This window comes from Pan paniscus, chromosome 6 (genome assembly GCF_029289425.2).
Source record: "Pan paniscus chromosome 6, NHGRI_mPanPan1-v2.0_pri, whole genome shotgun sequence".
NCBI lineage: Eukaryota > Metazoa > Chordata > Mammalia > Primates > Hominidae > Pan > Pan paniscus.
This window is the reverse complement of record NC_073255.2, coordinates 176,241,539-176,257,399: the sequence shown is the minus strand read 5'-3', so window position 1 is coordinate 176,257,399 and position 15,861 is coordinate 176,241,539. Positions and strand designations below refer to the sequence as shown.

General features: G+C 47.6%; 1 protein-coding gene and 1 non-coding gene across 3 annotated transcripts in view; one reads left to right on the top strand and one right to left on the bottom strand.

Annotated features, from left to right (window-relative positions):
- KLRG2 (killer cell lectin like receptor G2) overlaps nucleotides 1-8,855 on the top strand; it is a 38,806-nt gene extending 29,951 nt beyond the window's left edge. For both annotated transcript variants that reach the window (XM_034965083.3, XM_003813405.7), the window contains 2 exons: nucleotides 503-606; nucleotides 1,008-8,855. In XM_034965083.3, the coding sequence (XP_034820974.1) occupies nucleotides 503-606; nucleotides 1,008-1,128 (225 nt within the window). In that variant the 3' untranslated portion in view covers nucleotides 1,129-8,855. The remainder of the gene's footprint in view (nucleotides 1-502; nucleotides 607-1,007) is intronic.
- On the bottom strand, nucleotides 5,865-5,968 carry LOC117981284 (U6 spliceosomal RNA). Its single transcript, XR_004672758.1, has one exon. It is a non-coding gene; the product is annotated as a U6 spliceosomal RNA (small nuclear RNA).
- Nucleotides 8,856-15,861: the final 7,006 nt, after the last annotated feature.

Here is a 15,861-nt window from a genome sequence, read left to right as displayed (position 1 = left end):
AGCCTCCCAAGTAGCTGGGATTACAGGCGCCCGCCACCATGCCCAGCTAATTTTTTTTTTTTTAATAGAAACGGGGTTTCACTATGTTGGACAGGCCGGTCTCGAACTCCTGGCCTCAGGTAATCTGCCAGCCTCGGCCTCCCAATGTGCTGGGATTACAGGCATGAGCCACCGTGCCTGACCACCTCCCTCGCTTTCTGAGCTTCCTTGTTTCTTTGCCCACTCAATGCCCACTGAGCATCGCTTAGTGGTGTTTGGCATTCACATCCCTTTGGCTGAGACGGGGTCACCCTCATTTTGGCCCCCAGCCCTGAGCACAGAACCTGGCACCCAGCAGGCATCCAATCCAGCTTTCAAGGTTTTTTTGTTCTGCAAGCGCTGGCTTGAGCAGATCCTTCTGGATTGGCCAGCTGGGATCCTGTGGAAGCCCCAGGGAATCCGTACGCCCCAGGTAAGCCACGCCAGTGTCCAGGGGAGTGACCAGCTTACTTTTCTCCCTCAGGACTTCCTGGGCAGATACCCAGTCTCCAGGCACTCCTGGGTGGGGGCCTGGCGAGGCCCCCAGGGCTGGCACTGGATCGACGAGGCCCCCCTCCCGCCCCAGCTGTGAGTGACCACGGGCTTTTCTCCCTCCTCTGCTGTTCTGGATCCTCCATTTCTCCCCAGACTCCACCTCCTTGCTGCTCCCCTAGCCTGGAATGCCACTTGGAAAGCAACCCACGCCCATGCTCGTGGCCTGGTGCCTGATTAGACCCTGTCGCTTCACTCTATTTGGGTTCCCAGCACGTTCACCCAAGCAGGGTTGTCACCCCCATTTTACAGATGCGGGGTCAGCTGCCCAGGGAGGTTTGGGGATTCATCCAGTGCCACGTGGCTGACCAGTGCAGTGACTCACTCAGTGCCCAGGCCGGTAGAGGTGACAGGCACACAGGCTGGAGGGTCTGGCTGGGAAGCAAGGCCCCGGCACCCTAAACACCTCTCCTCTTTCCCCTCCCATCCTTTCCCAGACTCCCTGAGGACGGCGAGGACAATCTGGATATCAACTGTGGGGCCCTGGAGGAAGGCACGCTGGTGGCTGCAAACTGCAGCACTCCAAGACCCTGGGTCTGTGCCAAGGGGACCCAGTGATCTGGGCTCTGCCTGGTCCTCAGCCTGCCAGGCAGATGCAGCACCCCCTACAGGGGAGGCCAGTTGAGAGCTTGGGCAGCCTCTTCCTGGACCCAGTTATCCAGGTCTTCATGCTCTGCTCAAGGGGGCCACATGAGCGAGCCTAGGAGCTGGACTTCAACCCAGGAAGATGCATCCGAGGGAAAGGAGATTTTCTATGGCCTCAGGCCTGAGTGCCAATATTAGTCTCCAGCTTCTGTGGATGATCGGTTTGATGACATTGGGATGGTTGTTTAGCATTTCTGTGCCTTGGTTTCATTAAAATGACAATTTCCCCCTAGAGGAAAAAGACAGGGTTAACAACCACAGCGGATTCCAATCTGGGTTCTCATTCCGGCTCATGGAAATGAGTCTGCCGTTGTTCAGTGGCAGTGGGACTTGGCAGGGATAACGTCATTGCTGTGAATTCTATTTCAGGCAGCTGGGTGTACATCGGACACAGCCTACCGGCAGCCTCTGGAAAATTAACCAAGGAAAAGGAGCGGTCAGCCCTGGAAGGAAGGGAGAGCAAGGTTTTCCTTCCCCACCCTGAGAGTTGGCAAAGGGTTGGCAGACAGGAAGGTTCTGGGTGGAGATCCCGCATGTGGGCTGGCCAACCCCTGGCACGCTGATGCCCAAGGGTGAGACAAGGCAGAGAGGACAGGGCCACCTGGCAGGAGAAGCCAGGAGAGCACCCCAGCTTGGTAGGTGGAAGCTGAGGAGTCTGAGTGAGAAAGGAAATCAGAGAAATGCAGGCAGGTTCCAGGCAGCTCTTCTACCCACAGCTGCAGAGACGATCAACCTGAAGATGTCTCCATGCTGGGGTGCAGTGAAGACCTTCAGGCTGGAGGATGTGGCTGACAGAGTTGTGTAGTTCCTTGAGTCCAGCTAGACCTCCAAACAGCAGGAGCCTGGGCCTGCGTGTTGGCTTGGTGCTGAGCACGCACTCAACTGGCCCTTGCAAGCCAGCCTTCCCTCTAAAGTCAGACCATGCACCCAGATCCCTCCCAAACAGAAATCCTTATTGGTGCATTTGAACCAGTAATGGGCCGTCTGGGAGAATGGGATGGAGAGTCCTAGATGGGAGAAATTTCTCACACTGTATTTTTCATTAGTATTATTATACTTTAAGTTCTGGGGTACATGTGCAGAACGTGCAGGTTTGTTACATAGGTATACACATGCCATGGTGGTTTGCTGCACCCATCAACTTGTCATCTACATTAGAAATTTCTCCTAATGCTATCCCTGCCTTCTCACACTCCTGAAAGTAATAACAAAAAGGGAAATGGAGGCCGGGCACGGTGGCTCATGCCTGTAATCCCAGCATTTTGGGAGGCCGAGGTGGGCGAATCACAAGGTCAGGAGTTCGAGACCAGCCTGCCAGCCTGGCCAACATGGTGAAACCCCGTCTCTACTAAAAACACAAAAAATTAGCTGGGCGTGGTGGTGGGTGCCTGTAATTCTAGCTACTCGGGAGGCTGGGGCAGGAGAATTGCTTGAACCCAGGAGGCGGAGGTTGCAGTGAGCCGAGATTGCGCCACTGCACTGCAGCCCGGGTGACAGTGCAAGACTCCGTCTCAAAAAAAAAAAAAAAAAGGACATGGAAATTCCCTGGCTGGATGTGAAATGGGTGGCTCGCGTGGGGCAGGCGCCAATCAAAATACATCCTATGTGGGCAGGAAGCTGTGTATGTTACCGCCCCCATCCCCTGCCATGTGTTCCCAGGATCTGTGCCTGGAGAAATGACACATCTGTAGGTTATGAGTATACAGAACCTTACCTAGCCTTCTCAGTACCTTTTAGAGAAGGGAAGTGTTGTACTCAGTGTTACCCAGCTAGAAAGTGGAAGGTCTAGAATGAAACCCACTTGCTATCTGACTCCAAAGGCCGCACTCTTTCCATCCCAGCACGCAGTAGAGGAATCTAGAAAGGTATTAGTGGCAGCGGAGTGGGAAGCCATCAGGTGGAGTGAGGGAGAAAGGAGGTACCAAGTTGTTTTACACTTGTGATAATCGACTCCCTTGGTTATCTGTTGCTTTATAACAAAAAAAAAAATTTTTTTTTGAGGCCGAGTCTCGCTCTGTCGCCAGGCTGGAGCACAGTGTCACTGTCTCGGCTCACCGCAACCTCCGCCTCCTGGGTTCAAATGATTCTCCTGCCTCAGCCTCCTGAGTAGCTGGGACTATAGGCATCTACCACCATGCCCAGCTAATTTTTGTATTTTTAGTAGAGATGGGGTTTCACTATGTTGGCCAGGCTGGTCTCGAACTCCTGACCTCAGGTGAGCCGCCTGCCTCGGCCTCCCAAAGTGCTGGGGTTACAGGCGTGAGCCACGGTGCACGGCCTGCTTTATAACAAATTGTCCCCAAACTTAGCAACAACTATTTGCCCCAGACAACTGTTTTTCCCCCTTCATTCTATGGATTGACCAGGCAGTTCTGCTTTAGATGGTATTGGATGGAGCCCTGGAATGGCTGAAAAGTCCAAAATGGCCTGACTTGCTCAGCCAGCAATGCGGTGCAGGCTCCTAGCTGGGGCCTTAGTTCTCCTGCACCTGCGGCTCTCCATATGGCTGCTTGGACTTCCTCATAGCATGGCAGATGGATTACGAGAAGGAGCATTCCCAAATAAAGGACCACATAAGCTAGATCTCTGGAGGGCTAGCCTCAGAAGTCACCCAGTGTCACATGGGCCACATTTTATTGGTTACAGGGCCAGCCAGTTTGAAGGGGAAGAGAAATATGTCTCTGTTTATGCTGTGTCCAGTGCTATGCTACCTGCTCTCCCAGTTCCAGTGCTCAGTGCAGCACTGGCAGAACAGAAGTACTTACTGAGTTAAAAACAGCAACATCCAAGACAATTGTTAACTTTTAAAACTGTCTCCCATCCCAGAAGGTATAACTAAAAAACTAACAATAAAAATAATAGTAATAAATAATAATAAAATAATAAAAATAAAACTGATTTTGTCTGAAATATCAAACAATTTAAAAATGGCTTTGTAAGTCCCTGTGGGACTTCTGAATTCATCAAGATAATTGTTAATATGGCCAGGCGCAGTGGCTCACCCCTGTAATCCCAGCACTTTGGGAGGCCACAGTGGGCAGATCACAAGGTCAAGAGTTCGAGACCAGCCTGGCTAACACGGTGAAACCCCATCTCTACTGAAAATACAAAAAATTAGCCGGGCGTGGTGGCAGGCACCTGTAGTCCCAGCTACTCGGGAGGCTGAGACAGGAGAATGGCGTGAACCCAGGAGGCAGAGCTTGCAGTGAGCCAAGATCGCGCCACTGCACTCCAGCCTGGGCGACAGAGCAAGACTCCGTCTCAAAAAAAACAAAAACAAACATTAGCCAGGCGTGGTGGTGGGTGCCTGTAATCCCAGCTAGTCAGGAGGCTGAGGCAGGAGAATCGCTTGAACCCGGGAGGCAGAGGTTGCAGTGAGGCAAGATTACACCACTGCACTCCACCCTGGGTGACAGAGTGAGACTCCGTTTCAAAAACAAAAACAAACAAAAAAAATTGTTAATAGAAAAAAGCTTAAAGAATAAGGATATAGGCCGGGCACAGTGGCTCACGCCTGTAATCCCAGCACTTTGGGAGGCCGAGGCGGGCGGATCACAAGGTCAGGAGATCGAGACCATCCTGGCTAACAGGATGAAACCCTGTCTCTACTAAAAATACAAAAAAAATTAGCCAAGCGTGGTGGCGGGCGCCTGTAGTCCCAGCTACTCGGGAGGCTGAGGCAGGAGAATGGCGTGAACCTGGCAGGTGGAGCTTGCAGTGAGCCAAGATCGTGCCACCGCACTCCAGCCTGGGTGATAGAGGGAGACTCCGTCTCAAAAAAAAAAAAAAAAAGAATAAGGATATAGAGGAAGAAAATATTTTTGTACAGGTGTATAATATTTGTGTTTTAAGCTAAGTGTTATTACAAAAAAGTCAAAAAGTTAAAAAAATTTATGAAGTTACAGTAAGCTAAGATTTATTATTGAAAGAAAATGACTTTTCATAAATTAGTGTAGCCCAAGTGTGCAGTGTTTATAAAGTCTCCAATAGCGTAATGTCCTAAACCTTCACAGTCACTCCCCACTCACCCAGAACAACTTCCAGTCCTATAAGTGCCCCATACAAGAGTACCATTTTTAATTTTTTGAAGCCGAGCCTCACTCTGTCACCCAGGCTGGAGTGCAGTGGCACAATCTCTGCTCACTGCAACCTCCACCTCCCAGGTTCCAGTGATTCGCCTGCCTCAGCCTCCGAGTAGCTGGGATTATAGGTGCCCGCCACCATGCTGGGCTAATTTTTGTATTTTTAGTAGAGACAGGGTTTCACCATGTTGGCCAGGCTGGTCTTGAACTCCTGATCTTAGGTGATCCACCCACCTCTGCCTTCCAAGGTGCTGGGATTACAGGCGTGAGCCACCACACCCAACAATTTTTTTTTTTTTTTTTTTGAGACGGAGTGTCCCTCTGTCACCCAGGCTGGAATGCAGTGGTGCGATCTCGGCTCACTGCAACTTCCACCTCCCAGGTTCAAGCAATTCTCTGCCTCTGCCTCCCGAGTAGCTGGGATTACAGGTGCTCGCCACCACACCTGGATAATTTTTGTATTTTTAGTAGAGATGGGGTTTCATCATCTTGACCAGGCTGGTCTTGAACTCCTGACCTCATGATCCACCCGCCTCAGCCTCCCAAAGCGCTGGTATTACAGGTATGAGCCACTGTGCCCGTCCAATTTTTTTAAATTTAATTTTTAAACAGCAGCCATGCTAATCTCTGTATTGTTCCAATTTTAGTATATGTGCTGCTGAAGCAAGCACTATTTATCTTTTTAAAAACTTTATTTTATTTATTATTATTATTTTTTAAGAAGGAGTCTTGCTCTGTCACCCAGGCTGGAGTGCAGTGGTGCAATCGGCTCACTGCAACCTCCGCCTTCCAGGTTCAAGCAATCCTCCTGCCTCAGCCTCGAGTAGCTGGGATTACAGGCGTGAGCCACTGCGCCCAGCCTATTTATCTTTTACACCATATTTTTACTGTACTTTTTCTATGTTTAGATACACAAATACTTACCATTGTGTTACAGTTGCCAACAGTATTCAGTGCAGTATATTGGAGTCAAAATTAAAATATAGAGACAAATCTCTAAATTTCTCATGTTATTTGGGATACCAGAATTGCAACTTCAGGCATACAAACAGACTGACTGGTCTTCAATATGTCCAAAGAACAAAGAGGAGGTTTTATAAAAAGGAGAAATGTTGGCCAGGTGTGGTGGCTCACACCTGTAATCACAGGACTTTAGGAGGCAGAGGCAGGAGGATCGCTTGAGCCCAGGAGTTTGAGACCAGCCTGGACAACATGGTGAGACCCCATCTCTACAAAAAAATAAAAAATAAGCTGGGCGTGGTGGCCCCCAGCCTGTAGTCCCAGCTGCTTGGGAGGCTGAAGATGGAGGATCCTTTGAGCCTAGGAGGTTGAGGCTGCAGTGAGCCATGATTGTACGCCTGCACTCCAGCCTGAGTGACAGAGCCAGACCTGTCTGTCTGACAAGAAAAGAAAGGAGAAATGTTATGCATTGTTTTTCCACGAAGTCCATTAGCACTCGTAGAGTGTTGGGGAGCTGGCACGCTCTGATTGGTAAGTGGCTTCAGTAGGTAAAACTAGATTTAGAGCTGCAGCAGGTTGTTTCAGAAGCCATTAGATAAAACTGGTTTCAGGTGGCAGCAGGCAGCTTCGGCAGCCAGGCTTGCAGAGAATTACATTCTTGGAGCTGTGTTATGTGCCCTAAGTGCTTTTTCCCCCTAGCTTCTCAACTGTTTTAACTGGGTCTGACAAGAATGGCCCAATTCAAAAGGCTGGGTGCGGTGGCTCACACCTGTAGTCCCAGCACTTTGGGAGGCCGAGGTGGGCAGATCACTTGAGGTCAGGAGTTCAAGACCAGCCTGGCCAACATGGTGAAACCCCCGGTCTCTACTAAAAATACAAAAATTAGCAGTGTGTGGTGGTGGGCGCCTGTAATCCCAGCTACTTGGGAGGCTGAGGCACGAGAATGGCTGAAACCCAGGTGGTGAAAGCTGCAGTGAGCTGAGATCGTACCACTGCACTCCAGCCTGGGTGACAGAGCGAGACTCTGTCTCAAAAAAAAAAAAAAAGAATGACCCAAGTCATATGATCAACTTGCACAAGTAACATGCTGTACAGGTTTGTGGCTTAGGAGTAATAGGCCATACCATATGGCCCAGGTCGGTAGGAGGCTCTAACCTATAGGTTCGTGTAATTAAATGATGTTTGCACAATGATAAAATCGCCTAACAACAAATTTCTTAGACATTTCCCTGTTGTTAAGTGACACATGACTATTTAAAATGTATTTGATCTGAAACTATCTCTTTCAAATGCTATTTTATTGGGTTTTAACGTTATGCTGACTTCATTAAAAGAATAAGGACTTTCTGTCATCTAAGCTCTGGAGTAAACACCACTGATGTGTTTGGCAGGGAAGGCAAGGAAGTGCTCAGAGTCTAGCAGGTCCTGTCAAAAGAGCTGAGGACCAACCCGAAGAGGCTGTCACTGACCAAAGGCAGTTTTCTTTTAAAATTAATTAATTTTTGCTTTAAAAAATCCTTTTTTCCTAGGATTACTGTGATTAAATTAAGGATCTTCAGATGAGATGAGCCTGGGTTACCCAGGTGTACCCAACGTAATCACAAGCGTCCTTATAAGAGGGAGGCAGGCAGGTCAGGGGGTGGAGGTGGAGGTTGGATGTCGGAAGCCGATGTCGGAGGAGGAGGAGTTTGGGTGTCAGAAGCCGATGGTCGGAGGAGGAGGGAGGACTCAAAGATGCTACATTCTGGCTTTGAAGGAGGAGGGGACCAGGAGCTATGGACTGCAGGAAGATTCCAGAAGCTGAAAAAGAGGCTGGGCGCGGTGGCTCACGCCTGTAATCCCAGCATTTTGGGAGGCCGAGGAGGGCGGATCACTTGAGGTCAGGAATTCGAGACCAGCCTGGCTGACGTGGCAAAACTCCGTAATACAAAAAATTAGCTGTAATCCCTGCTACTCAGGAGGCTGAGGCACGAGAATCACTTGATTCTCTACCCAGGAGGTAGAAGTTGTAGTGAGCCGAGACTGAGCTACTGCACTCCAGCCTGGGCGACAGAGGGAGACTCTCTCTTAAAAAAAAAAAAAAAAAAAAACCCTGGAAAATGCAAAGAATGGATTCTCCCCTCAAGCCTCCAAGGGGGAACGTGGCTCTGCTGGCACCCTGATTTAGGCTCAGTGAGACTGCAGACTTTTGGCCTCCCCAGTGGAAAGGTACAAATTTTGCGTTGTTTTGAGCCTCTAAGTTTGTAGCAACACTATCAACTGTATCACAACTTTAAAAATATTTTAGACTGGCCATGGTGGCTCACGCCTGTAATCCCAGCACTGGGAGGCCGAGGCGGGCGGATCACCTGAGGTCAGGAGTTTAAGATCGGCCTGGCTAACAGCCTGGCTAACATGGAAACCTCGTTTCTACTAAAAATACAAAACATTAGCCGGGTGTGGTGGTGTGTGCCTGCAATCCCAGCTACTCGGGAGGCTGAGGCAGGAGAATTGCTTGAACCCAGGAGGCGGAGGCTGCAGTGAGCCGAGATTGTGCCATTGCACTGCAGTTTGGACAATAACAGTGAAACTCCGTCTCAAAAAAATAAAAAATAAAACTTAAAGAGCAAAACTCTGTCATATATGTATATGTATATATATACGTGTATATGTATATGTATATATATACGTATATGTATATATACATATATACGTATATGTATATATGTATATGTATATATACATATATACGTATATGTATATATGTATATGTATATATACGTATATATATACGTATATACACGTATATATACGTATATATATACGTATATACACGTATATATACGTATATATACACGTGTATATATATACGTATATACACGTATATATATACGTATATACACGTATATATATACGTATATACACGTATATATACGTATATACACGTATATATATACGTGTATATACGTATATATACGTATATACACGTATATACGTATATATATACGTGTATATACGTATATATATACACGTATATATATATATATACACACACACATATATATAATTTAGGAAGGACTCTATAGGCCTCGCCAGATTACCAAAGGGGTCTGTGAAACCAAAAGTGGTTAAGAACCCTCGATCCATCTGCCCCCTGTGATTTCACCCTGTCTCACAGCATTAAATACCATCAATAAGCCGATGATTCCAGAACGTCAGATCTGGTCCCCTGCCACCTGTCAGGCCTCATGTCCCTTCTTCCCTGGACTCACTCCCCTCTAGCTGTTTCTCAAGCCCACCTGTCACTTCTCCTTCCCTCTTCATCTCCTTCCATGGCTGAAATCACCTGCTTTGAAATCATCTGTGTGCTTGATTATGCGTAAGCTCCATGAGGACAGGATTTGTCTATGCATGAATCCACCCTTGGTGCTTAGAATGATGCCAGCCCAGCCTCACGCCTGTAATCCCAGCACTTTGAGAGGTTGAGGCAGGCGGATCACCTGAGGTCAGGGGTTCGAGACCAGCCTGGCCAACATGGGGAAACCCCGTCTCTACTGAAAATACAAAACATTAGCCCAGCACAATGGTGGGCACCTGTAATTCCAGCTACTCGGGAGGCTGAGGCAGGAGAATTACTTCAACATGGGAGGCAGAGATTGCAGTGAGCTGAGATTGCACCACTGCACTCTAGCCTGGGTGAAAGAATGAGAGACTCCAACTCGAAAAAAAAAAAAAATAGAAATAGTGCCAGCCCATACGAAATGCTTAATTCCCCTTAGTGGAAAGGAGGAGGAAGGGATGAACCATCCTGAATCTCTTTGTGTTTGGGTGAATCTCGTCTCTTGTCACAGTTTATGTTGGTTTTGCTTCATTATTCAATCTAAGACTTCATAGGAAGATTAGCCCGTTTTTATACTTATGGATAGGAGAAAATATGTTTGGTTTTACTGCTGTCTGCATATTTTTGTGCAAAATATTTCACTATTTAATCTGTCTGCTCTGTAGGGTGTGTATCTTATAGTTTGGGAATGTTGTGTCGTTGTAATAGTGACAATTTTTATATTGCATTGGCTGTTCATGGTGCCATAACAATGTACCATAGACTGGGTGCAAGGTAAACATAAATCACAGAAATATATTTTCTTCCAGTTCTGGAGGCTGGAATTCTGAGATCAGGGGGTCCACATGGTCCGTTCCTGGTGAGGGCTGCTCTCTTGCCTTGCAGATGGCCACCCTCTCACTGTGTCCTCATGTGGCATGGAGAGAAGGAGCAAGCTCTTTAGTGTCTCTTATAAGGTCACTAATTCCATCATGACCTCATCTAAACCGAATTACCAGCTGGGCACAGTGGCCCACGCCTGTAACACCAGCAATTTGGGAGACCCAGGTGGGTGGATCACCTGAGTTCAGGGGTTCGAGACCAGCCTGGCCAACATGGTGAAACCCCATCTCTACTAAAAATACAAAAATTAGCCAGGCCTGGTGGTGGGCACCTGTAATCCCAGCTATAGTTAATATTGAGTGTCAACTTGATTGGATTGAAGGATGCAAAGTATTGTTCTGGGTGTGTCTGTAAGGGTGTTGCTAAAGGAGATTAATATTTGAGTCAGTGGACTGGAAGAGGCAGACCCACCCTCAGTATGGGTAGGTACCATCTAATCAGTCTCCAGCATGGCTAGGATAAAAGGCAGAAGAAGTTGGAAAGAGCAGACTTGCTGAGGCTTCTGGCCTTCATCTTTCTCCCGTGCTGGATGCTTCCTGCACTTGAACATCAGACTCCAAGTTCTTCAGCTTTTGGACTCTTGGACTTATACCAGTGTTTTGCCAGGGGCTCTCAGGCCTTTGGCCACAGACTGAAGGCTGTACTGTCGGCTTCCCTATTTTTGAGGTTTTGGGACTTGGACTGAGCCACTACTGGCTTCCTTGCTCCTCAGTTTGCAGACAGCCTATCATGGGACTTAACCTAGTGATAGTACGAGTCAATTCTCATTAAACTCCCTCTCAGGCCGTGGTGGGCGGACGAGGTCAGGAGTTTGAGACCAGCCTGGCCAACATGGTGAAACCCTGCCTCTACTAAAAATACAAAAATTAGCCAGGCGTGGTGGCACACACCTGTAATCCCAGCTACTTGGGAGGCTGAGGCAGGAGAATCGTTTGAACCCGGGAGGTGGAGGTTGCAGTGAGCTGAGATCGTGCCATTGCACTCCAGCCTGGGCAGCAGGGCAAGACTCCATCTCAAAAAATAAACAAACTCCTTCTCATCTACACATACATCCTCTAAACATCTAGTTCTGTCCCTCTAGATAACCCTGACTAATACTGTTTCATTTTTTCCTAGGACTTGGTATATACCTTATCAGCATGTTGATCAAGTCATTTTATTTTTAGAAAGCCCTCTTGCCTTATTTTATTTCTTTAAATATCTTCTCTGGCCAGGTGCCAGTGACTCACTCCTATAATCTCAAGACTTTGGGAGGCCAAGGCGGGTGGATCACTTGAGATCAGGAGTTTGAGACCAGCCTGGCGGACATGGTGAAACCCTGTCTCTACTAAAAATACAAAAATTAGCCCGGCATGGTCTGTAGTCCCAGCTACTTGGGAGGCTGAGGCAGGAGAATCCCTTGAACCTGGGAGGCAGAGGTTGCAGTGAGCCAAGATCACACCACTAGACTCCAGCCTGGGCAACACAGCAAGACTCCATCTCAAAAAAAAAAAAAAAGTTTTTTTTCCTGTTCCATTATTTTTGTTTTTGCCTCCAGGAATATTAACTAAATGTATACAGTACTTCTTGGATCTTCATGTCTATCATATTCTGTGTATTCATTTTTAACTTTTGTCTATTCTACTTTGTTCTTTACTGTTTTTCTCAATCCCAATGTATCGTTTTTTCTCTTGCTCTTCCTTTTTATGATTTCAGGATTACTTCTTTTCAATTGTGCTGCATCCACTGTGCCTGGCTCTCTGTGATAGCTTTTGTTTTGTTTTGAGGCAGGGTCTCGCTCTGTCACCCAGACTGGAGGACAGTGGCATGATACTGACTCACTATGACTTTTGCCTCCTGGGCTCAGCCTCCTAAGTATCTGGGACTAAAGGTGTGTGCCACAATGCCTGGCTAATTTTTGTATTTTTTGTAGAGACAAAGTTTTGCCATGTTGAACTTTGGAGGTCTTGAACTTTGGAGCTCAAGTGATCCGCCCACCATGGCCTCCCAAAGTGCTGGGATTACAGGCATGAGCCACCCACCCGGCTAAGTTTTGTATTTTTTATAGACATGAGGTCTCACTATGTAGCCCAGTCTGGTCTTGAACTCCTGGACTCGAGCCATCCTCCCACCTTGGCCTCCCAAAGTGCTGCGATTACAGGTGTGAGCTACCGTGCCTGGCCTATCAGTCATCTTTGAATGAGGCAAGTCTAGACCACCAGATGTCAGGAGTTGAAGGGCCTGGGCTATGTATGCTCTAGGAGAGCAGCATTCACGTGAGTGGATAACCTTCACTCCTCCTGTCCGCTGAGCTCATCAGATGCAGGCCCATGGTGGACAGTTGCTCCTCTCTGTCCAACCTCACTTGCAGATTCCTTCCTTCAAACAAGGCTTGTCTGTGTGACTCCGCATTCAGCCTCACCTCCTGTGTTCACTCCAGCTCCCTGCCTGGGTCTGAGCAAGTCCCTACCTGAGCATCCTGTCATGCTTTGCTCCCTGGCGTGTCACTGACTTTGGAGAATTATGCTCAGCTGGCTGCCTCCAGGACGTGCCCTCTCCTTACACCTGTTTAACATTCAGGGCAGTTGGCATCCCTTCCTCATACTTTCATGGCTGAGGGTTTCAGAGGTCTCCTAGTTTCCTTAGTGCCAAGATGTGGATTGCTGCTGCTTGTTCTCCTTACTGCTTTGGGGTAGATTTGGAGAGAAGCAGCATTATTCTGACATTTTTAAACAGGAAGTCTTCTGCTGTGTGCTGCAGCCTGTCTAAATAGCCAGCCTCGGTTCAGAACGTGGTGGCCAGAAGAGAGCCCTATTCAATAGATGAATCAAGAGATTCAATACACTTATTTTTGCTCTGTTGCCCGGGCTGTAGTGCAATGGCACAATCTTGACTCAATCCAATCTCTACCTCCCTGGGCTCAAGGGATCCTCCTGCCTCAGCCTCCCAAGTAGCTGGGACCACAGGTGTGCACCACCATGCCCAGCTTTTTTTTTTTTTTTTATACTTTAAGTTCTGGGGTACATGTGCACAATGTGCAGGTTTGTTACATAGGTTTGTATGTGCCATGTTGGTTTGTTGCACCCATCAACTTTTACATTAGGTATTTCTCTTAATGCTATCCCTCCCCCAGTCCCCCACCCGCCAACAGGCCCCAGTGTGTGATGTTCCCCTCTCTGTGTCCATGTGTTCTCATTGTTCAATTCCCACCTATGAGTGAGAATATGCGGTGTTTGGTTTTCTGTGCTTGTGACAGTTGCTGAGAATGATAGTTTCCAGCTTCATCCATGTCCCTGCAAAGGACATGAACTCATCCTTTTTTATGGCTACATAGTATTCCATGGTGTATATGTGCCACATTTTCTTTATCCAGTCAATTATTGATGGACATTTGGGTTGGTTCCAAGTCTGCTATTGTGAATAGTGCTGCAATAAACATACGTGTGCTTGTGTATTTATAGTAGCATGATTTATAATCCTTTGTGTATATACCCAGTAATGGGATTGATGCCTAACTATTTTTTGTATTTTTTGGTAGAGACAGCGTTTTGCCATGATGACCTGGCTGGTCTTGAACTCCTGACCTCAGGTGATCTGCCCACCTCGGCCTCCCAAAGTGCTGGGATTACAGGCATGGGCCACCATGGCCGGCCTCAATACACTTATAAAAGAAATATAATCTGCACAGCTGATGGTTGTCAGTTGAAGCTGACAGACTGCTAGATGAGGGTCATATAAATAAATAATATTAAAATAGAGCCTGCTTTTATAGATTGAATTGTGTCCCCCAAAATGTTGAAGTCCTAATTCCCAATACTTATTAATGTGAACTTATTTGGAAATGGGGTCTTTTAAGATGAGGTCGTGCCAGGCACTATGGTGCAAGCTTGTAGTCCCAGCTACTAGGGAGGCCGAAGGGGAAGGATCACTTGAGCCCTGGAGTCTAAGACCAGCCTGGACAACATAGTGAGATCATATCTCTATTTAAAAAATAGATGAGATCATTAGGTTGGGCCCTAATCCAATTTGACTAGTGTTGTTATAAAACACACAAATTAAGTCGGCTATGGTGGCTCACACCTGTAATCCCAACACTTTTGGGAGGTTGAGGTGGGAGGCTCACAGGAGTTCAAGATCAGCCTGGGTAACATGGGAAGATCCAGTCTCTACTAAAAATACAAAAAAAAAAAAGAAAGAAAAAGCCAGGTGTGGTGGCACACACCTGTAATCCCAACACTTTTGGGAGGCTGAGGTGGGAGGCTCACAGGAGTTCGAGATCAGCCTGGGCAACATAGGGAGATCCAATCTCTACTAAAAATACAACAACAAAAAAAAATAGCCAGGTGTGGTGGCACACGCCTATAATTCCAGCTACTCAGGAGGCTGAGGCACAAGAATCGCCCGAACCTGGGAGACGGAGGCTGCAGTGAGCTGAGACGGTGCCACTGCACTCCAGCCTGGGCGACAGAGCAAGACTCTGTCTTTAAAATAAGTAGAAATTTGGACACAGAGGCAGACATGCCCGTAGAGAGCACATCATGTAAAAAAGACACAGGGAGAAGACAGCCAAGGGATGCCTGATGCTACCAGTAGCCAGGAGAGAGGCCTAGAAACAGATCCTTCCTCGGCACCATCAGAGGGAACATGGCCCTGCTCATGCCTTGGTTTTGGACTCTGACTTCCAGAACTGTGACAGAATAAATTTCTGGGTTTTTGTTTTTTTTAATTGTTTTTAATTTTTTTTTTTAAACAAAAGCATCAGGTTGGTGAAAAAAAATTCTGTTGTTTAAGCCACCCAGTCTGAGATACTTTGTTACGATAGTCCTGGGAAACCAACCCATCACCTTTGTGTCCGCTATTCCCAACCAACATCTGCATCCCCTCCTGTGCTGAGGCAGGGGTCCAGGAGGTTCATGTTACCCTGCAAGCTTTACGTTTCCAGAGCATCACGTGCCAGAAATTGGGGAGGAAGCAGGGAACTACTAAGTGTCTTGAGGGATGGCAGCTTGGGCAAAAAGAGGAAGACTGAGTCTCTGGCCCAGCCTGGAACCCTCATGAGTGTTGGCTGCTCTGCTCAGGATAACAGCCGAATCAGATCATGCACACAAGGCCCTTGCCACTTGGCCTTGCCCACCTTTCAAACCTCGCCTCTAACTGCACGCCCTGGTCTCTCCCTGCTCCAACCATCTGAACTGTTTCCCCTTAACAGCACCCCAGAAAGCTCCCTCAAGGCCCTTCCCCATGACCCCACATCCACTCCAGAGACAGACACTGTCCTGATGTGTTTCACCACATCCATCTTCCCTGTTGTAGAGTTCGTAGAAGTGGAGTCACAGAGCATGCGCATTGCATGCAGCATAATGCTCCTGGAAATTCATGTTGCACATATGAGCAGCCCATTCTGTTGTATGGGCACACAGTACT